Source organism: Choloepus didactylus, chromosome 18 (genome assembly GCF_015220235.1).
Source record: "Choloepus didactylus isolate mChoDid1 chromosome 18, mChoDid1.pri, whole genome shotgun sequence".
Classification (NCBI taxonomy): Eukaryota; Metazoa; Chordata; class Mammalia; order Pilosa; family Megalonychidae; genus Choloepus; species Choloepus didactylus.
This window is the reverse complement of record NC_051324.1, coordinates 33787016-33810392: the sequence shown is the minus strand read 5'-3', so window position 1 is coordinate 33810392 and position 23377 is coordinate 33787016. Positions and strand designations below refer to the sequence as shown.

Genomic DNA, 23377 nt, shown 5'->3' with positions numbered 1-23377 from the left:
TTTTTCCCCTAGGAGTGGAATTGCTGGGTCATATGATACAGTAAATATATATTTAGCTTTATAAGAAATTGACAAGTTTATTTTCAAAGTGGCTGTATTGTTTGCATTCCAACCAACAATGTATTTTGTATGAGAATTTGTGTGCATGGAATGAAGAAAGGGTCAAGGCTTTCTTTTTTTTCATATGTATATCCAGTTGATCCAGCACTATTTGTTGAAAAGATTATTGAATTAGTTACATAGTTGTGAGAAACAAATTATTTTAAATGTAGTGGCTTAAAACAATAGACAATTGTCTCACACAATTTCAGTGTGTCAAGGATCTGGTAGCAGCTTACCTTGATGAGTCTCATTTAGTGTCTCTTATGAAGTTGCAGTCAAGACGCCAGCTGGGCCTTGACTGGGACTGGAGGATCCATCTCTGCGTTACCTCACTCACATGCTTGGAAACAGCACTGGTTGTAGGAAGGAGGCCTCAGTTCTTCACTACTAGGACCTCTCCATAGGGCTGCTTGAGTCTCCTCACAACATGGAAGTTGGCTTCCTCCAGAGCAAATAATGATAGAGACAGAGCAAGCAAGACTGGGCAAGCAAGAAGGGAAGTACAATGCATTGTATGACCCAGTGTATTAGGTTGCTATTGCTGCTTTAATAAATTACCACAGACTTAGTGGATTAAAACAACACAAATTTTTTGTTCTGTAGGTAAAAGTTTGACACAAATCTCAGTAGGCTAAAATCAAGGTGTTGGCAGGGCTGTGTTCCCTTCTGGAGACTCTAGGGGAGACTCTCTTTCCTTGCCTTTCCCAGCTACCCACATTCCTTGGCTTATGCCTCCCTTCTCCATCTTCAAAGCCAGAAATGTTGCATCTCTCTGACCATTATTTCCATAGTCACATCTCCCTCTGCCTTCCTTCTTCTGCCTCCCTCTTCCACTTTAAAGGACCCTTGTGATTACTTTCAGCCCACCCAGATAACTCAGTATAATATCTTTGTTTGAAAGTCAGCTGACTAGTAACCTTAATTCTATCTACAACTTTAATTCCCCATGGTGTTACAACACCTAACATTTTCACAGTTCCAGAGAATAGGACATGGACATCTTTGGCGGTGCCATTATTTTGCCTATCACACCTAGTCCGAGATATCATATACCATCACGTCTATCAGTGTTCTAGTTTGCTAATGCTGCCAGAATGCAAAACACCAGAAATGGATTGGCTTTTATAAAAGGGGGTTTATTTGGTTACAAAGTTACAGTCTTAAGGCCATAAAGTGTCCAAGGTAACACATCAACAATTGGGTACCTTCACTGGAGGATGGCCAATGGTGTCCGGAAAACCTGTGTTAGCTGGGAAGGCACGTGGCTGGTGTCTGCTCCAGAGTTCTGGTTTCAAAATGGCTTTCTCCCAGGACGTTCCTCTCTAGGTTGCAGCTCCTCAAAAATGTCACTCTTAGTTGCTCTTGGGGTGTTTGTCCTCTCTTAGCTTCTCTGGAGCAAAAGTCTGCTTTCAAAGGCCATCTCCAAAATGTCTCTGTAAGCTACAGCTTCCCTCTCAGCTCCTGTGCTTTCTTCAAAGTGTCCCTCTTGGCTGTAGCTCCTCTTCAAAATGTCACTCACAGCTGCACTGAGTTCTTCTGTTTGTCAGCTCATATAGTGCTCCAGTGAACTAATTCAGACCCACCCTGAATGGGTGGGGTCACACCTCCATGGAAACTATCTGTGCCGGTTTGAATGTATTGTGTTCCCCAAATGCCATTATCTTTGTGGTCTTGTGGGACAGACCTTTTAGTGCTGGTTGCATTTGCTTGGAATGTGCCCCACCCAGCTGTGGGAGATGATTCTGATGACATGTTCCCATGGAGGCGTGGCCCCGCCCATTCGGGGTGGGCCTTGATCAGTGGAGCTATATAAATGAGCTGACTCAAAGAGAGGGAACAGAGTGCAGCTGGGAGTGATGTTTTGAAGAGGAGCAAGCTTGCTAGAGAGGAACGTCCTGGGAGAAAGCCGTTTTGAGGCCGGAGCTTTGGAGCAGACGCCGGCTACCTTCCCAGCTAACAGAGGTTTTCTGGACGCCATTGGCCATCCTCCAGTGAAGGTGCCCAGCTGCTGATGTGTTGCCTTGGACACTTTGTGGCCTTAAGACTGTAACTGTGTAGTGAAATAAACCCCAGTTTTATAAAAGCCTATCCATCTCTGGTGTTTTGCATTGTGCAGCATTAGCAAACTAAGACACTATCCAATCAGAGTCATCACCCACAGTTGGGTGGGTCGCATCTCTATGGAAACACTCCAAGAATTACAATCTAATCAACACTGATAAGTCTGCCCACACAAGATTACATCAAAGATAATGGTGTTCTAGGGGACATAATACATTCAAACCAGCACAATCAGCTTCTATTCATTAGAAGTTAATGCTGAAGTATAACTCACACTCAAAGGGAGGGAATTCAGACTACCTTTGGAAGGGAAGAGTATCAAAGAATTTATGGGCATTATTATAAAATACTACAATGAATGTGGGCAAGATGGCGGACTGGTGAGCTGTATGTTTTAGTTACTCCTCCAGGAAAGTAGGTAGAAAGCCAGGAACCGCAGAGCAATCTGACTTTGGGCATACTTCACACAACACTCATGAAAATGTGGAACTGCTGAGATCAGCGAAATCTGTAAGTTTTTGTGGCCAGGGGACCTGCACCCCTCCCTGCCAGGCTCAGTCCTGTGGGAGGAGGGGCTGTCAGCTCCGGGAAGGAGAAGGGAGAACTGCAGTGGCAGCCCTTACCGGAAACTCATTCTACCGATCCAAACTCCAACCATAGATAGACTGAGACCAGACACCAGAGAATCTGAGAGCAGCCAGCCCAGCAGAGAGGAGACAGGCATAGAAAAAATACAGCACGAAAAGCTCCGAAATAAAAGCGGAGGATTTTTGGAGTTCTGGTGAACATAGAAAGGGGAAGGGCAGAGCTCAGGCCCTGAGGCTCATATGCAAATCCCGAAGAAAAGCTGATCTCTCTGCCCTGTGGACCTTTCCTTAATGGCTCTAATTGCTTTGTCTCTTAGCATTTCAATAACTCATTAGATGTGTGAGGAGGGCCCTTTTTCTTTTTTTCTAATCCTTTTTTCTTTTACTAAAACAATTACTCTAAGAAGCCCAATACAGAAAGCTTCAAAGACTTGCAATTTGGGCAGGTCAAGACAAGAGCAGAACTAAGAGAGCTCTGAGAGAAAAGGCAATAATCCAGTGGCTAAGAAAATTCACTAAACAACACAACTTCCCAAGAAAAGGGGGGTGTCCACTCACAGCCATCATCCTGGTGGACAGGAAACACTCCTGCCCATCGTCAGCCCCATAGCCCAGAGCTGCCCCAGACAACCCAGTGTGACGGAAGTGCTTCAAATAACAGGCACACACCACAAAACTGGGCGTGGACATTAGCCTTCCCTGCAACCTCAGCTGATTGTCCCAGAGTTGGGAAGGTGGAGCAGTGTGAATTAACAAAGCCCCATTCAGCCATCATTTTAGCAGACTGGGAGCCTCCCTACACAGCCCAGCAGCCCAGAACTTCCCTGGGGGGACGGTACTCACCTGGGACATAGCACAGTCATCCCTCAACAGAGGACCAAGGGGTGCACGGCCTGGAAGAGGGACACACTCAAAACTCTCAGGAGCCATACGCCAATACCAAGGACTTGTGGGTCAGTGGCAGAGACAAACTGTGGCAGGACTGAACTGAAGGATTAGACTATTGCAGCAGCTTTAAAACTCCAGGATCAACAGGGAGATTTGATTGTTAGAGCCACCCCCCCCCCTCCCTGACCTCCCAGAAACACGCCCCATATACAGGGCAGGCAACACCAACTACACACACAATCTTGGTACACCAATTGGACCCCACAAGACTCACTCCCCCACTCACCACAAAGGCAAACGAGGGGAAAACTGGCTTGTGGAGGACAGGTGGCTCGTGGACGCCACCTGCTGGTTAGTTAGAGAAAGTGTACTCCACGAAGCTGTAGATCTGATAAATTAGAAATAAGGACTTCAATTGGTCTACAAATCCTAAAAGAACCCTATAAAGTTAAGCAAATGCCAAGAGGCCAAAAACAACATAAAATTATAAAGCATATGAAAAAACTATACGATATGGATAACCCAAGCCCAAGCACCCAAATCAAAAGATCAGAAGAGACACAGTCCCTAGAGCAGCTACTAAAAGAACTAAAGATGAACAATGAGACCATAATACAGGATACAAAGGATATCAAGAAGACCCTACAAGAGCATAAAGAAGACATTGCAAGACTAAATAAAAAAATAGATGATCTTATGGAAATTAAAGAAACTGTTGACCAAATTAAAAAGATTCTGGACACTCATAGTACAAGACTAGAGGAAGATGAACAATGAATCAGTGACCTGGAAGATGACAGAATGGAAAATGAAAGCATAAAAGAAAGAATGGGGAAAAAAATTGAAAAAATCAAAACGGACCTCAGGGATATGATAGATAATATAAAACGTCCGAATATAAGACTCATTGGTGTTCCAGAAGGGGAAGAAAAGGGTAAAGGTCTAGGAAGAGTATTCAAAGAAATTGTTGGGGAAAACTTCCCAAATCTTCTAAACAACATAAATACACAAATCATAAATGCCCAGTGAACTCCAAATAGAATAAATCCAAATAAACCAACTCCGAGACATATTCTGATCACACTGTCAAACACGGAAGAGAAGGAGCAAGTTCTGAAAGCAGCAAGAGAAAAGCAATTCACCACATACAAAGGAAACAGCATAAGACTAAGTAGTGACTACTCAGCAGCCATCATGGAGGCGAGAAGGCAGTGGCACGATATATTTAAAATTCTGAGTGAGAAAAATTTCCAACCAAGAATACTTTATCCAGCAAAGCTCTACTTCAAATTTGAGGGAGAGCTTAAATTTTTCACAGACAAGCAAATTCTGAGAGAATTTGCTAACAAGAGACCTGCCCTACTGGAGATACTAAAGGGAGCCCTACAGACAGAGAAACAAAGAAAGGACAGAGAGACTTGGAGAAAGGTTCAGTACTAAAGAGATTCGGTATGGGTACAATAAAGGATATTAATAGAGAGAGGGGAAAAATATATATGACAAACATAAACCAAAGGATAAGATGGCTGATTCAAGAAATGCCTTCACGGTTATAACGTTGAACGTAAATGGATTAAACTCCCCAATTAAAAGATATAGATTCACAGAATGGATAAAAAAAAAATGAACCATCAATACATTGCATACAAGAGACTCATCTTAGACACAGGGACACAAAGAAATTGAAAGTGAAAGGATGGAAAAAAATATTTCATGCAAGCTACAGCCAAAAGAAAGCAGGTGTAGCAATATTAATCTCACATAAAATAGACTTTAAATGCAGGAATGTTTTGAGAGACAAAGAAGGCCACTACATACTAATAAAAGGGGCAATTCAACAAGAAGAAATAACAATCATAAATGTCTATGCACCCAATCAAGGTGCCACAAAATACATGAGAGAAACACTGGTAAAACTAAAGGAAGCAATTGATGTTTCCACAATAATTGTGGGAGACTTCAACACATCACTCTCTCCTATAAATAGATCAAGCAGACAGAAGACCAATAAGGAAATTGACAACCTAAACAATCTGATAAATGAATTGGATTTAACATACACATATAGAACATTACATCCCAAATCACCAGGATACACATACTTTTCTAGTGCTCACGGAACTTTCTCCAGAGTAGATCACATGCTGGGACATAAAACAAGCCTCAATAAATTTAAAAAGATCGAAATTATTCAAAGCACATTCTCCGACCACAGTGGAATACAATTAGAAGTCAATAACCATCAGAGACTTAGAAAATTCACAAACACCTGGAGGTTAAACAACACACTCCTAAACAATCAGTGGGTTAAAGAAGAAATAGCAAGAGAAATTGCTAACTATATAGAGATGAATGAAAATGAGAACACAACATACCAAAACCTATGGGATGCAACAAAAGCAGTGCTGAGGGGGAAATTTATAGCACTAAATGCATATATTAAAAAGGAAAAAAGAGCCAAAATCAAAGAACTAATGGATCAACTGAAGAAGTTAGAAAATGAACAGCAAACCAATCGTAAACCAAGTAGAAGAAAAGAAATAACAAGGATTAAAGCAGAAATAAATGACACAGGGAACAAAAAAAAACAATAGAGAGCATAAATAACACCAGAAGTTGGTTCTTTGCGATCAACAAGATTGACAAGCCCCTAGCTAGACTGACAAAATCAAAAAGAGAGAAGACCCATATAAACAAAATAATGAATGAAAAAGGTGACATAACTGCAGATCCTGAAGAAATTAAATAACTTATAAGAGGATACTATGAACAACTGTATGGCAACAAACTGGATAATGTAGAGGAAATGGACAATTTCCTGGAAACATATGAACAACCTAGACTGACCAGAGAAGAAACAGAAGACCTCAATCAACCCATCACAAACAAAGAGATCCAATCAGTCATCAAAAATCTTCCCACAAATAAATGCCCAGGGCCAGATGGCTTCACAGGGGAATTCTACCAAACTTTCCAGAAAGAACTGACACCAATCTTACTCAAACTCTTTCAAAACACTGAAGAAAATGGAACATTACCTAACACATTTTATGAAGCTAACATCAATCTAATACCAAAACCAGGCAAAGATGCTACAAAAAAGGAAAACTACCAGCCAATTTCCCTAATGAATACAGATGCAAAAATCCTCAACAAAATACTTGCAAATCGAATCCAAAGACACATTAAAAAAATCATACACCATGACCAAGTGGGGTTCATTCCAGGCATGCAAGGATGGTTCAACATAAGAAAATCAATCAATGTATTACAACACATTAAAAATTTGAAAGAGAAAAATCAAATGATCATCTCAATAGATGCTGAAAAAGCATTTGACAAAATCCAACATCCATTTTTGATAAAAACACTTCAAAAGGTAGGAATTGAAGGAAACTTCCTCAATACGATAAAGAGCATATATGAAAAACCCACAGCCAGCATAGTACTCAATGGTGAGAGACTGAAAGCCTTCCCTCTAAGATCAGGAACAAGACAAGGATGCCCGTTGTCACCACTGTTATTCAACATTGTGCTGGAAGTGCTAGCCAGGGCAATCCGGCAAGACAAAGAAATAAAAGGCATCCAAATTGGAAAAGAAGAAGTAAAACTGTCATTGTTTGCAGATGATATGATCTTATATCTAGAAAACCCTGAGAAATCGACGATACAGCTACTAGAGCTAATAAACAAATTTAGCAAAGTAGCGGGATACAAGGTTAATGCACATAAGTCAGTAATGTTTCTATATGCTAGAAACGAACAAACTGAAGAGACACTCAAGAAAAAGATACCATTTTCAATAGCAACTAAAAAAATCAAGTACCTAGGAACAAACTTAACCAAAGATGTAAAAGACCTATACAAAGAAAACTACATAACTCTACTAAAAGAAATAGAAGGGGACCTTAAAAGATGGAAAAATATTCCATGTTCATGGATAGGAAGGCTAAATGTCATTAAGACGTCAATTCTACCCAAACTCATCTACAGATTCAATGCAATCCCAATCAAAATTCCAACAACCTACTTTGCAGACTTGGAAAAGCTAGTTACCAAATTTATTTGGAAAGGGAAGATGCCTCGAATTGCTAAAGACACTCTAAAAAAGAAAAACGAAGTGGGTGGACTTACACTCCCTGACTTTGAAGCTTATTATAAAGCCACAGTAGTCAAAACAGCATGGTACTGGCACAAAGATAGACATATAGATCAATGGAATAGAATTGAGAATTCGGAGACAGACCCCCAGATCTATGGCTGACTGATCTTTGATAAGGCCCCCAAAGTCACTGAACTGAATCATAATGGTCTTTTCAACAAATGGGGCTGGGAGAGTTGGATATCCATATCCAAAAGAATGAAAGAGGACCCCTACCTCACCCCCTACACAAAAATTAACTCAAAATGGACGAAAGATCTCAATATAAAAGAAAGTACCATAAAACTCCTAGAAGATAATGTAGGAAAACATCTTCAAGACCTTGTATTAGGTGGCTACTTCCTAGACTTGACACCCAAAGCATAAGCAACAAAAGAAAAAATAGATACATGGGAACTCCTCAAGCTTAGAAGTTTCTGGACCTCAAAGGAATTTCTCAAAAAGGCAAAGAGGCAGCCAACTCAATGGGAAAAAGTTTTTGGAAACCATGTATCTGACAAAAGCCTGATATCTTGCATATATAAAGAAATCCTACAACTCAATGACAATAGTACAGACAGCCCAATTATAAAATTGGCAAAAGATAGGAAAAGACAGTTCTCTGAAGAGGAAATACAAATGGCCAAGAAACACATGAAAAAATGTTCAGCTTCACTAGCTATTAGAGAGATGCAAATTAAGACCACAATAAGATACCATCTAACACCGATGAGATTGGCTGCCATTAAACAAACAGGAAACTACAAATGCTGGAGGGGATGCGGAGAAATTGGAACTCTTATTCATTGTTGGTGGGACTGTATAATGGTTCAGCCACTCTGGAAGTCAGTCTGGCAGTTCCTTAGAAAACTAGATATAGAGTTACCATTCGATCCAGCGATTGCACTTCTTGGTATATACCCGGAAGATTGGAAAGCAGTGACACGAACAGATATCTGCATGCCAATGTTCATAGCAGCATTATTCACAATTGCCAAGAGATGGAAACAACCCAAATGTCCTTCAGCAGATGAGTGGATAAATAAAATGTGGTATATACACACGATGGAATACTACACGGCAGTAAGAAGGAATGATCTCGTGAAACATATGACAACATGGATGAACCTTGAAGACATAATGCTGAGCGAAATAAGCCAGGCACAAAAAGAGAAATATTATATGCTACCACTAATGTGAACTTTTGAAAAATGTAAAACAAATGGTTTATAATGTAGAATGTAGGGGAACTAGCAATAGAGAGCAATTAAGGAAGGGGGAACAGTAATCCAAGAAGAACAGATAAGCTATTTAACGTTCTGGGGATGCCCAGAAATGACTATTGTCTGTTAATTTCTGATGGATATAGTAGGAACAAGTTCACAGAAATGTTGCTCTATTAGGTAACTTTCTTGGGGTAAAGTAGGAACATGTTGGAAGTAAAGCAGTTATCTTAGGTTAGTTGTCTTTTTCTTACTCCCTTGTTATGGTCTCTTTGAAATTTTCTTTTATTGTATGTGTTTTTTTTATTTTTTTTAATTTTTTATACAGTTGATTTAAAAGAAAAAAGTTAAAAAAAAAAAAAAAAAGGAAAAAAATATGTAGAGCCCCCTTGAGGAGCCTGTGGAGAATGCAGGGGTATTGGCCTACCCCACCTCAATGGTTCCTAACATGACCACAGACATAGGGGACTGGTGGTTTGATGGGTTGAGCCCTCTACCATAGGATTTACCCCTGGGAAGATGGTTGCTGCAAAGGAGAGGATAGGCCTCCCTATAATTGTGCGTAAGAGCCTCCTCCCGAATGCCTCTTTGTTGCTCAGATGTGGCCCTCTCTCTCTAGCTAAGCCAACTTGAAAGGTGAAATCACTGCCCTCCCCTCTACGTGGGATCAGACACCCAGGGGAGTGAATCTCCCTGGCAACGTGGAATATGACTCCCGGGGAGGAATGTAGACCTGGCATCGTGGGACGGAGAACATCTTCTTGACCAAAAGGGGGATGTGAAAGGAAATGAAATAAGCTTCAGTGGCAGAGAGACTCCAAAAGGAGCCGAGAGGCCACTCTGGTGGGCACTCTTACGCACAATTTAGACAACCCTTTTTAGGTTCTGAAGAATTGGGGTAGCTGGTGGTGGATACCTGAAACTATCAAACTACAACCCAGAACCCATGAATCTCGAAGACAGTTGTATAAAAATGTAGCTTATGAGGGGTGACAGTGGGATTGGGAAAGCCATAAGGACCACACTCCACTTTGTCTAGTTTATGGATGGATGAGTAGAAAAATAGGGGAAGGAAACAAAGAAACAAACAGACAAAGGTACCCAGTGTTCTTTTTTACTTCAATTGCTCTTTTTCACTTTAATTATTATTCTTATTTTTGGGTGTGTGCTAATGAAGGTGTCAGGGATTGATTTAGGTGATGAATGTACAACTATGTAATGGTACTGTGAACAATCAAATGTATGATTTGTTTTGTATGACTGCGTGGTATGTGAATATATCTCAATAAAATGAAGATAAAAAAAAAATCCTTCAGCAGCTCCAGTCACTTATAAAATAAATTTTTTGATTTAAACATTAAAAAAAAAAATTACGATAGTTGATACCAAACCAATCAGTCAAACCAATAAATGTGAATGGGTTTATTAACTATTAAAAGAAATTGACAACCACAATAAAGATACAACACTCATGAATTCTTAGCCATCAAATAACAGCAATCACCTTTATGAAGCAAAAACCACAGGAGATATGGGATGCAGACAAAAGCAATGAGACTCCATGGCTCAGAGAGATGGCCATATTATTAAACCTGGAAGCAATATTTTGCACTGGTAGCATTTATTCATGTTTTTCAATCTGCAAGGCTAAAACCCATCCAAGGGGAGAAATATCAGGAGAACACTTATGAACATCACATTTTAAAAACCGAATTTGATGTGGCTTATGAGGGGGGACACTGGGATTGGGGGGGCCATGGGGATCACACTCCCCTTTGTCTAGTTTGTGGATGGATGAGTGGAAAGGTGGGGGAAGGAAACAAACAAACAAACAGACAGACAAGGGTGTCCAGTGTTCTTTTTTACTTTAGTTGCTGTTTTTCACTTTAATTATTATTCTGGTTATTTTTGTGTGTGTGGTAATGAGGGTGTCGGGGATTGATTTTGATGATGAATGTACAACTATGTAATGGTACTGTGAACAATCGAATGTATGATTTGTTTTGTATGACTGCATGGTATGTGAATATATCTCAATAAAATGAATATTAAAAAAAAATACTACAATGGCCATCTACTCAATTTTACTGATCTTTTCTTTTGCAGTATCTAATCTGCTATAATCCTTATCCAGTGAGTTTTTCAGTTCAGATGTTGTACTTTTCATCTCCAGAAGTTCCATTTGGTTCTTTTTATGGCTCCCATTTCTTTTCTCATTATGTTCATGTTTTCCTTTAAATTCTTGAATATAGTTATAATAGCTATTTTTTTTCATCCTTATCTGCTAATACCATTATCTGTATCAGTTCTGTGTCTGTTTTATTGTCTGATTTTTCTCCTGGTTATTTTTTTTCTTTCTTCTTGGCATATCTATTTTTTTACTGGATGCTAGGATGTCACGTTGTTGGGTGTCTGAACTTTGTAGTTTTCCTTTAAAGAATGTAGGTCTTTGTTCTGCCAGGTAGTTACTTTCAGATTGGTTTGATGTTTTTGAGGAAGTCTTGTTTTTAATATTTTTAAAAGATGACTCTAGAGTAAACATTACTCTAGTAATATTTAGACCTATTATTAAGGTTTGACTTTTCTAGAGTCTTTACTGAACAACTTGGGTGGTTATCAAAGTCTTTCTACTCTTGTGGTCAGAATTTGAATGTGGTACAGTCCTTTGTGAACTGGAATTGTTCAACTATATCTCCCTGATTGTTCTTTGCTCAGCCTCCTGGAATTCACTCTATGTATGGGCATTTTAGTATTCAGTAAAGACTCAACATCCTATGCAAATCTTTGGAACTCTTTTTCTACATAACACCTTCCTCTTTGAATTCTGTGCAGCAACTCCTGGAATCTCAGGCTTTATAAATTCCAACTGCTGCCTACTCAAGTCTTTGAGATTGCCATATTCTGCTTGGGATCTTTTTTTTTTTTAATTCTGTTTTATTGAGATATACTCACATATCATACAATCATCGATGATGTACAATCAACTGTTTGCAGTACCATCATATAGTTGTGCATTCATCACGCCAATCTACTTTTTGAACATTTCCTTATACCAGAAAAAGTCAAAATAAGAATAAAAAATAAAAGTAAAAATAACACCCAAATCCCACCCCTCTATTTTTCATTTAGTTTTTGTCCCCATTTTTCTACTCATCCATCCAAACACTGGATAAAGGGAGTGTGATCCACAAGGCTTTCACAATCACACTGTCACCCCTTGTATCTCCTTGGGATTTTACTCCCTGATTTATGATCCAGAATGTGCCTCTAGGCATAAAGCCAGGGCAATTGTAGAACCTACCTAGTATGTTTTCCTTCTCTTAATAATGTTGGTTCTGTTCTGTGGTTCAATGCCTGAAAATAGTTGTTTTATATATTTTGTCTAGTTTTCTAGCTTATGGAAGGAGTGTAAATATGCTCCATTTTACTCCAACATAGTCAGAAACAAGAGTCTTCTGTTTCATGGGCATTTGATTAGCGTAAGTTAGTATTTGAGGGACTAATCAACCAACCAAAAAGGAGTCTGTGAACCTGAATATTCCTGAACTGAGATGACTGCATCAAGATTAGTGCCAACCTGGGAGACCTCTTCTGAACATCCAACAGACCCATCCAGGTGACATTTCACAACAATTTATTACACAAAATGGACAATTTTGGTTTGTTAAATGCTGGAATACCATTTATCAGAAATGGGTTGGCTTTTACAATGGGGATTTATTAACTTACAATTTGCAGTTCTTAGGCCATGAAAATGTCCAGCTCAAGGCATCAACAGGATACCTGAACACTGAAGACAGGCTGCCGGCATCCAGGACACCTCTGCCACATGAGAAGGCACATGGCTGGCCATCTACTGGTCCTTTACTCCTGGATTTTGTTGCTTTTAGCTTATGGCTTCAGTGGCTTCCTTTCTGAGCTCCTGTTGGTCCTCTCCTGGCTTCTCTGGGGCTTTTCTCTATGAGCTTCTCTCAATTTCATCTCTTAGCTTCTGTATGTGTTTTATCCTCTTATAAAGGACTCCAGAAGAGGATCAAGACTCACCCTGAATGAGGTGGGTCACATCTCAATTGAAATAACCTAATCAAAAGGTTCCACTCACAATATTTCTACACCCATAGGAATGGATTAATGGAACATGGCCTCTTCTGGGTTACATATGATTAGGTTGGAACCTATTTAGTGTTTTCATGGAGATGTGAATCAATCAACTGTGGGCAAGATCTTGATTGGATAATTTCCATGGAGGTGTTACCCCACCCATTCAGGGTGGGTCTGAATTAAATCACTGGAGCCATATAAAAGACCTGACAAACAGAAGGAACTCAGAGCAGCTTAGAGAGACATTTTGAAGATGGCTGCTGAAAGCTGACACTGACATTTTGGAGAACACAATTTTGAAACACAACCTGGGAGCAAGCAGATGCCAGCCATGTGCCTTCCCAGCGAACAGAGGTTTTCCGGATGCCATCAGCCATCCTTCAGTGATGTACCCTATTGTGAATGCCTTACCTTGGATGCTTTATGGCCTTAAGACTGTAACTTTGTAACCAAATTAACCCCCTTTACAAAAGCCAATTATAAAAGCCAATCCATTTCTGGTGTTTTGCATAATGGCAGCATTGGCAAACCAGAATAGCCATGAACACATTTATTAAATGTTCAGCATGGCCCTTTTTAAGGTACTAACAGTTCCCAAGTTGGGACTTTTAGTAGTGATCACTCCTTGTTTGGTGGGGATTGGGACACTGGCTAAAAAGACCTGTCTTCTATTTCAGTGCCCTTTTCAAACTGGAAACATGAGAAGGTTGCTTCTCTGTAGCCACTATTTTTAGAATTTGTGCAGTGGTGGTGCTTCAAGTTTGCTAATCCAGTCTCTTTTGTTACCAAGAGCTTGATGTGCATCCTCTTCCTACAATTTCTCTATATGCCAATCCAAGCTTCCAATTGCCTTTAGTGTGGTAGGTAATGCAAAGACTGTTGAAAGGCTGAGTTTTGGTTTGGCCAGGCCTCTCCTCTCAAAGAGGGATTCCCTCCTGGAATTAGATCTTTAAAGAAATAGATGTAGGGGGAGGTAGGCTCAAGTAGGGGAAGTGTTTCTTTTTTAAAGGGGAGATGAGTGTCTTTTTATAGACTTCTGGGATTACAGACAAGTTGCAAGAATGTGAATAAAGAATAGTTGTGTTTTCTTTTCTCGTGTTTTTGTTTCATTTAAATAATTTACAAACACACACACACACTCTTCTCCTCACCCCTCATTCTCCCTGAGTAACCTCTAATCTGCTTTGTATCTCTGTGACTTACAGCATCACTAGTAATTTAACTCTGCTCACCTTCTGTTTTGTTCCATACCCACAGAAATTAGAAGATTTGGGATAATTTAGCACCTTTTCTCAGGAAGGTTGCTCATGAGGCTAGTACTTCGTACTTCTGAGCTACTAATTTGAGGAGAGTTTGTGTGAGTTGGGGATTTTCTGTGGACAATCTTTGTGCTTATTGGCTGCTCCCTTATATTTTTGCATGAATTGACTGAGATGTCAGTATTATCTACCAATGCATATGAAAATTTGGGCCTCAACAATTTCTTCTGAGGGACATCCAGACTGAAGTTCATGGAAAACTAGAGACCTACTGTGAACCCTTATATTTTAACCTAATTCCTTCTTTTAGGAAAAAATTTAATACGTGCCTGTGGTCCCCCAGAACCTCTTGTCAAATATTGTCCATTTATAGCTCAGAGAGATCACAGCAAAACAGAAACTGACAAAAAACCAACTCAGCACTTAAAATCTACCTGAAAGCATCCCTCAGAGGCTTATACTTTTTACCAAGTGTTAAAAGTGAGAAATATTACCTAGCAGCTTAATCATGGGTTTTGATTTTTCAGTTTTAGTAGTTAGTTCTGATTTTGTTGGTATAAAAGGCATTTCTGATCAGACAGAGCTTCTTATCTTTGTGAGTGCTGCTTCATATCTCTGTGCCTTTATTCTCACTTTTCTTTTTGATTGGCATCCCTCTACCCTTCTTTACTTTCCTATTCACTGGCTTCTATTTTCAGTCTTCTTTGCTAGTTCTCCATTCTCCTGAACTTTTAATGTTGGAAGCCCCAGTTACCTTGGGAGAGGATCACTTGCTTGGAAATCTCATGCAGTCTCGTGGCTTTAAATACCACTAATCTCTAATGACCTCTCAATTTACATCTCCAATCTGGATCTTTTCTAACTTCGGATATAAACATGTAACTCTCTATTCAACATCTCATCTTGGAAGCCTACTAGGCATAGATCCAAAGCTGAGCTCCTGATCATGCCTCACAAACTTGTTCTTCCTATTGTCTTCCTCAACTCAATGAATAGCAATTCTACTCTTCTAGTTATTCAGGCCCCCAACTTTGTAGTCAACCTTGAATAGTCTCCTATACTTCCCAATCCAATCTATCAATAAATCCTTTTGGTTCCTCCTTCAAAATATCTGGAATCCAACCTCTCAAACCTTAGCCCTCAGTGCCTTGACTATTGCAATAGCCTCCAAACTGGTCTGCCCATGTTTGCCCTTTTGTCCCTTCTCCCCTGACCCCAATCCATTTTCAACACAGAAGTTAAAGAGATCCTTTTAAAATGACAGACCGCTTCTCCACTCAATAACTGGCAACAGTTCCCCATTTTCCAAAGTCTAAGAGCCAAAGTCTTTAGCAAGGATTTGCCCTCATCCATTTCCCTCATTCTTCTGTAGTCATACTTGCTCTCTTGTTGGTCCTTACACTTGCCAGGCATACTATTGTCTCGCCTAGGACACTCTTCCTTTGGAGATCCACAAGTTTAATCCATCAAGTCTTTCAGATTTTGGTCTTAAATGTCATCTTTTTGCTGCTCTCTGACTATTCTATTTTAAATTGTGACCTTCATCCCAACACTTCCTGTCTCTCTCTCCTGAAAATTGTCTCCGTTTTTTTCAGTGTCTAAAACAATGCCTGGCACATAGTAGCCACTCAAGATTTGTTGAAGGAGTGAATGAACAGCAGATTCCTTACTCATCCTTCAAGATGAGTTTCTCCCGGCCCCCTTCAGTTTAAACTAACACCCAGTTTCTCCTGGCCCCCTTCAGTTTAGACTAACACCTTTCCCTATTCTGTTGTCGTAACACCTGTATTTATCTCCGTCATAGTACTTCCCAGGAGCTTTTTCTTATTCACCTTTGTATCCCTAGTATTTAGAAGAAACCCCTGTACAAAGAAAGGTTAATAAATGTTATAAATGCAACATTTATACCAAAAGCTGGGGCAGTGGGAAGACACTAAATAGGTGTGCGTGAGGGACTTGGCAACTTCCTCTTTTTTTATATGAATTTCCTTCTTCTTTCAATGAAACCCAGATTTGGTTCTCTTCCACCTCCCTCAATACCAGTGTTTGATCATAGTTGCCAAAAATTTTTTGATCAACTACTATTTTGTAGCTTTTGAATCCTTCTGGAGAAAAATAATTGGGAATTTTAAAGATGTTAATTATCAGATCAGTAACACTGAGCAAAAAGTTTTATCTAAATCTAGAATCACAACTTACATGCTGTATGTCTAAATTCACTTCCTAACTCCTTTTAAGATTCTAATGACTTACCCCATCCTTATTCCCACTGTATGTAGAGAGATCCCAAATTATACCAAAATTACTAGCAATTAAATATCCATATGTAGGCAGGAATATCTCTACCTCCTCAAGTAGCAGAATAATAGTTATTGATCAAAAGGAGGCTGGGAATCAAGAAAGGGAGGACAATTAAAAAAATAACAGACTGGTAGTTCAGTAAAAGTTGGGAACCATATAGAGGCATTTTCAAAGCGAGGTGAGAGGAACTCAGCCTGAACTAAAAATAAAAACAGATTTGAGCTGGCAAGAGATTGTACATTTCAAGAGAGGATACATCGATGGAAAAAGCCTGATTGAGTTTAAATCTCCCATTTACTAGAGGAGAAATCAAGGTCAAAGGAACACAGCTAGTTAGAGGTTGAATTGGCATTTCTCAAGTATCAAAGAAAGGATACTAGAATGAGAAACTAGTCGTTAGAAGAGTTGACAAAGCTATTCAGAACCTAGAGACCTATAGCTATTCAGAATCTAGAGATATTCTATCTGTTCAAAGCTGTATTCTGTACTGTCTGTTTTAAATTGCTGATTAGTATTCAATTAATGTATTTATTTTCAAGCTTGTAGTTTGTGTTTCATTGAAGGAGACTGGCCTAAGAGCCACATTAGAAGGAAAAAGGAAATCAGAAGAGGGCTAAAAGGAAGCTGCTTGATTTTTCACAAGCTAGCAAACAAACACTACTTTCCATAAAACCCATTGCCTAATTTTTGTAAGCTACTAATTTGAAAGAGACACAAATACAGCTTCATTGCAGTTGGGGTAGAGAAGGGCAATGTGTGCAAATTATCTATTTGAGTCCCTGTTTTCAATTTTTTGGGGTACACAGGTATGAGTGGAATTGCTAAATCATACTGATAATTGCTTAACTTTTTGAGGAACTGCCAAAACTGTTTTGCACAGTGGCTGCACCATTTAAGAAGGGCAATATGGGACTATTACAAAGAGTAAACATTTACTCAGGTTCAGTGAGACATGTAAATTGTTTGCCAACCATGGATTGTGGTAAGACAGAAAAAGAGGACCTCAAAAGTAGGTAAAAATTAAACATCCTTGCTCTGAATGTTTTACTTCTTTTTCCATTCTTAATTTTAGCTTAGGTATATTTTGAGTCTAAAGCTCTTAGGAGCCCTATTTTATTTGCCAATTTTAAGCACCCTTTTAAGAATGATAAACAGAAAGAAGAAACATCATTGTAGATTAGAGAATGACATATCTTTAGTCATTCTTCCAATATTTGCCCAGGTTTAATATGAAAATGGACTTCATGTCTAGAAAAACAGGGATTTTAATTCTTTGTTGGTAAGATGTGTGATAGGTAGAGTAATGTTAAAATTAGCTTAAATTGGTACTGTTAGCAAGGGTGGGGGAAATTGGCTTTTTCATATACCTTCAATTAGAATGTGAATTGGTTGCACATTTTAGGCGATCTGGCAATATCTATTACAACTTTAAAAGTACATACTCTTAAGACTCTGCAATTCCATTTCTAGAAATTCCATCTACAGATACACTCACATAATTAAACAAGGATATATGTACTAGGATGTTTACTGCAACAATTTTTTGTAATACTACTTGAAAAATCTAATGTTCCTCAACAAGTGGTTAATTATACATTACACACACTGGAACACTATGCAGCTGTTAAAAAGAATAAGGTAAATTTATATGCTTGACATGAAAAGCAGTCTGAGATATACTGTTGAGTGAAATAAAGAAACTGCAGATGGGTATGTAGACTATGAAAAACGAGTGTAAAAGGAAAGGGTAGATGTGCATTTACATGCATGGAAAATGTGTTGGGTGTAGTCACAGTAAACACCCTGAACACACACTGGACATTGGCAATGGTTACCTCTTGGGAGTGAGGTTGGGTGAAGCAAGAAGTGTGGTCTTTTATATACACTTTTGCACTGTATGAAAAAATTATTTTTACAATGAGCATGTATTAACTTAATCAAAAACAACAAAAAAATAGCTTAAAGTGTTTTAGTACAAATAAAAATATAGACAAGTGACCATAACCTCATATAGTGTTGCTATAAAGAAACAAGATTAAGTCCATAAGCCATACTGGAAAATCCATTATTTTATTGTCTAATCATACTTCATATACTGCTGGCCTCACTTTGTGGTAATCAAGTTATACATAAATCAGGTCCTGTTCCTCCCCTTTATTTTATTGGCTTCCCTGCCTCCAGTTTACTTCATCTTCTTTGATAAGTACTAAAATAGTCTGCTCTATTCCTATGCCATTTCTCTGTCAGTACATATGGAGGAACACTGTCATACAAGTTGCCCAACTGGAAGCAGAAATTATGTGGCAATCTCCCATGCTTTAAATCTTCATGGGGCAATCCTTTCACAGGCATGTAATTATAATTAAAGCAATGGGTCTTTTAGTATAACCTTAATCAGGTGACTGACCAACTCTTCAATAGAGTAAGTGAAATATAATTAAACTGAACAAAATAAATGATTAATAGCATTTCTTTCAGCACAAGTAGACTGCAGATTTTCTTCATCATCAAACTTAAGTACTGTATTAATTTTAGATCACAGAGAGATGTTTATAATTTGGCTGTTACTGTTGTAATACAAACCAAAAGCAGGTTTTAATCCCAGTTTAACATTTAAAATTCCCATCAGACATAACTGCTTCACTGCCGTGGATAATATGCTTAATTTAACTCAGAGGAGAAATAGTGTTTCTTAGTTTATCTCAACCCACAATTTTACTATGTTTAATACATAGTAAACTCTGTAATGTGGTGAAAATATTTATTGCCATAGGGGAAGAGGAAATTTTAAAAGTCGCTGTTTTAGCAGTGCCATAAATCTTACACTACAAAGCTTACATTCTGTTTTTTCCTGAGTGCTCTGTATTAATTTACCACTTCATGAGGTAAATTCCAACTCTAGTCCCACCTAACAAAGGAGGCAAGTACCACCAAGAAATAAAATAATTTTTCAATTACACTAAGTCATGAAGAAGCAGATAAACAGACCTATTCTTTGTACAGCAAGGTAGCCTTTAGGTACTGATTGTTTAGGACAGTAATAATGCCTAAGGTATATTGCAATTGAACTCTTGAGGGTCTTTTCCGCCCCAAACAGCTGAGCCCTTTCTTGGTTCACTTCCCAGTTAAATGCGGTAATCTCAGAACTCGGCAGGCTGAAGATGGCTGTTGTTTTGCCTGGAGACGGCTGTTAAATTTTATGCATATTCCCAACCCCTGATTCACGAAACTAATCCGAGGTCTTAAAATTAACTGCCTCATAGTGAACTGGAAAGGGCAGCGCTGTGACTGACGCCTCGCTGCTAACCTGGTCTGCCAGGAAAGGTGAGTAGAGAAACACAGAATATTACCTTTTCTTCTCTAGCAGGACACATTAGACTCTATTGGCTTCAGGAATGAAAATCATTTTGCTGTCCTTGAATTATCTAACCGAAAAGTTGAGTCTAATACAAATGGTTATTTTTCAAAATTGTTCCCTTACCAGGAAAACTTATACGGTGACTTTCAGGGTGAAGACTAACGAAAGTAAATTAGAGTTTAAAAGCAAGAACTCTCTAAATCTTGTTACCCACCCTCATTCCCGGTGGGGAGCAACTCTTGGGAGAGAACCAAGATAAACCCTTTGCAGAGAAATTTCTAAAGAATCTGTACGTGAGGTAGGCTCAGAGCTGAAAGTGGGCCAAGGAGCAATTGGGCCTGCAGATAGAAAAGGAAAACCTAGAGGCGAAATGGAAGACATTTTTTGTTACGATGTTCACTTTCTTTAGGGATCTCCTCTTTAGGATTAAGAATTCGTCACAGGAAATCCTTGACATTCTCCTTTCCTTCAACAACTCCCTCCCAGTTCAAGGTTTCCTTAACGTAAGAAATCTTCCGTCTGTCCACGCCTTAGTCTCACAAACCACATTCCTTAGATCCCTCGATTCCCTAAGATTCCTCTTCTCTATCAACATAGAGAGCGGCCACGACCTGACCAACCGTAGATTGCTTGGGCCCCGCCCGTCCGGCGCCAGATCATGTGGGAGGGAGAGACGGTCCTCGAGCGCCCCGGAAGTCACCTCCCTCATCGCCGGCGTAGGCGCCTGGCATCGCGACTCCAGATTGGTGGAAAGGTGAGGATGATGCGTTCCGTTAGCAGTTAGCGTGGGGCGGGGTGAGCGTTTGGCTCCAGGCGGCCCGGAACAATCCCCGGCCTCGGGTCAGGTGACCCTCGGCGGGGCTGGCGGGCGGGGGGTGGGGGGAGGGAAGAAGGCGAGAGGAGGGAAGGGAGGGGAGGGGAGGAGAGAGGAGAAGGGCGGAGAAGGAGGGAGGGGAAGGGGGCGGGGTGGTAGGGGGTCACGTGATTCGGCATGGAGGCGGTGGCGGCGGCCGGGAGGAGCCGCTGGGGCCGAAGCCGCACTTGTTAGTGTGAGGGGAGGAGGGGGTCGAGGGACGGAGACACCGTCGCCCAGGGACGCCGAGGAGAAGGCGGGAGGGGGGTGGGGGCGAGATCAGGCTCCGACCCCCGGCCGAGGGGATGAGGGGAGCATGGGCGCCAAGGAGTCACGGATCGGATTCCTGAGCTACGAGGAGGCGCTGAGGAGAGGTGAGGGGGGAAGGATCTGGGCGAGCTGCCGGGGAGGCCCGTGACGGGCTGGTCCGAGGCTGGGTAGACCGGGAAGGGGAGGGGAGGTTGAGGGCGTGGGGGCGCCTGAGGCGGAAGGGAAAGGAGACTGGAGATAAGGAATATCCTGGGGGAGAGGGGTCGGTTGGGAAGCAGTATTTGGGAATTAGAACTCTATGGAAGGGGGCGAAGCTTTCCCAGAGAGAGGGGCATCAGGCTTGGGCAGGGGCCCCGTGGCCGTGTTCTCTAGTGGCGTTATCATCTTGGATGTGTCCAGGGAAGTCCTCTTTTCCCCCTTTTCTTGGGCGGCCTCAGCCCTGATAGCCCACCTCATCCTTTACTGCCATTTTCTCATATCACTCCTTCATAAAAACCTCGCACCTAACAGCTTGACTGGAAGGGAGAGGGGAGGCAGCAGCAAAGCCCTCTTCTTTTTGCTAGTGGAAACCCCTTCCTCTTGGGAAGTCTGCCTTTTCTGAGGGCCTTTGCCAGTCTCTTGGGGACCATACCCGCTCACCCTTTGAGCGGGTGACTTTGATAAGAACGATTTGAAATTAAGTTGTGTTTGAGGTGAGACGAGACTGGACAGCTGGGGTTGCCACAAGACCTTGTCTTAGGTTTCATCTCAGACGTTGGCTAGAGCCTTTTATTGCATTCGATTCTAGTCTTACCTCCACCCCAGCCCATATAAAATGGCATTCAGAAATCCAGCATTCTGATATTGTGTTATAGCTCCCTTTAGAGACTGGCCTTGCTGCCAGCCCTGGCCTGCTGCTTATTGGCTCTGATGTACAGTACGTTGTTAACAGCCCCAACCCCCTACCACTTACTCTGATACCGCTGTCCATGATCATTAAAGCACATGCTCACTGGAAGTGTCTATTGCACAGTTTATGGCCTGGATATGACTTAATTTTTCATGACTGGGATTTGAGTGTGTGTGTCTCTGTGTGCTTGTATTTCTTTTAGGCGTTTAATGGGTGTTTCTCGGTAAGAAGTGAAGAATATTAAGCAGATTAGGGTTTAATCATGAACTGTTAATAGGTTTCTTAGTCGAACCAGCAGTGTTCCAGGCGATGGTTTTAGTATTTAAGGATATGAAATAAAAATTAGATTCGAAGACAGGTATTCAAAATGGTTATTCAGTAATGAGCTCTTGTTCCTATCTAGGAAGAGGATAAGTTCACTGGGCCATCACCTGAAAATTGGTACAGAATTTAGATTTATTGCTTGTGGATTTGTCAGAATAACATTTGCTTTTTATGTCTTTTTCCTGTGGAACAGTATAATGATTGTTCTTATGGACAGTCTCACTTGAACCTTTTTTCCTTAATATAAGAAATATTCCAAATTTTTGATGTGTTTCCAGCCCTAGTAGTCTAGTCATCTCCCGGGTGCTCTTGGAGCCTGACAGGTCTGGCCTCAATTAAGCAATAGCTAGCATGGCATGAAAGAGGACATCAGTCAGACTGATTTACAGCTTCAAGGTTCAGAAGTGTTTAGTTTCTTAAGTTTGAGGGTGTGACTATCAGTGATGTAGCTGGCATTAAGGAATTCTAAAATTAAACTTCCATCCAACTCCAGCCTGCTTAGTCTCATAAAGAACTAAGATTGCACCTCTGGATTGTAAGTCTAAATGAAGTTAATAGTTTGGGTATTTTAAACTGATCTGGACTGAAGATCTTTGTTCAATTTGTTATGAATGGCTGCCTGTTGAGTTTTAAAATACATGCATTTGAAGAGGTAGGAAAATACTGAAAACTTGTTTGTAACTATTGTTTGAATGGGTTATTATTTTAACAGTTAAGCTGCAGAGGAAAATTAAAGCAAAAAAGAGAATCAAGTTGATAAAATAGCATTTCTAAATATAAACATGATTCTGTTTAGTAAGTGTCAGACTTCTGTAAGAATTTCTTTTGTGAGGTTACAGAGTAGTTTATAAAGCTCTTTATTAGGCTTAAAAATGGTGTGAGAACTTTTAAGGGAATTTTTGGGGGTCCTTGAATAATCTAAATAGTTACTCCATCCATTAGTTTCATCTGCTTGTTTATGTTGTATAAGGTGAATTGAGGGGAGTAGGATCCGACAAATACGCATTATTTCAGTATGTG

General features: G+C 40.2%; 1 protein-coding gene across 4 annotated transcripts in view; it reads left to right on the top strand.

Annotated features, from left to right (window-relative positions):
• The first annotated feature begins 19961 nt into the window (after positions 1 to 19961).
• The window catches only part of USP32 (ubiquitin specific peptidase 32), a 333441-nt gene continuing 330025 nt past the window's right edge, over positions 19962 to 23377 (top strand). For 2 of the 4 annotated variants that reach the window (XM_037809640.1, XM_037809642.1), the window contains exon 1: positions 21107 to 21248. In XM_037809640.1, the coding sequence (XP_037665568.1) occupies positions 21191 to 21248 (58 nt within the window). In that variant the 5' untranslated portion in view covers positions 21107 to 21190. Of the gene's footprint in view, positions 19988 to 20618; positions 20776 to 21106; positions 21249 to 23377 lie in introns of those variants that run through there. The other 2 variants (XM_037809643.1, XM_037809641.1) reach the window with 2 other exon arrangements.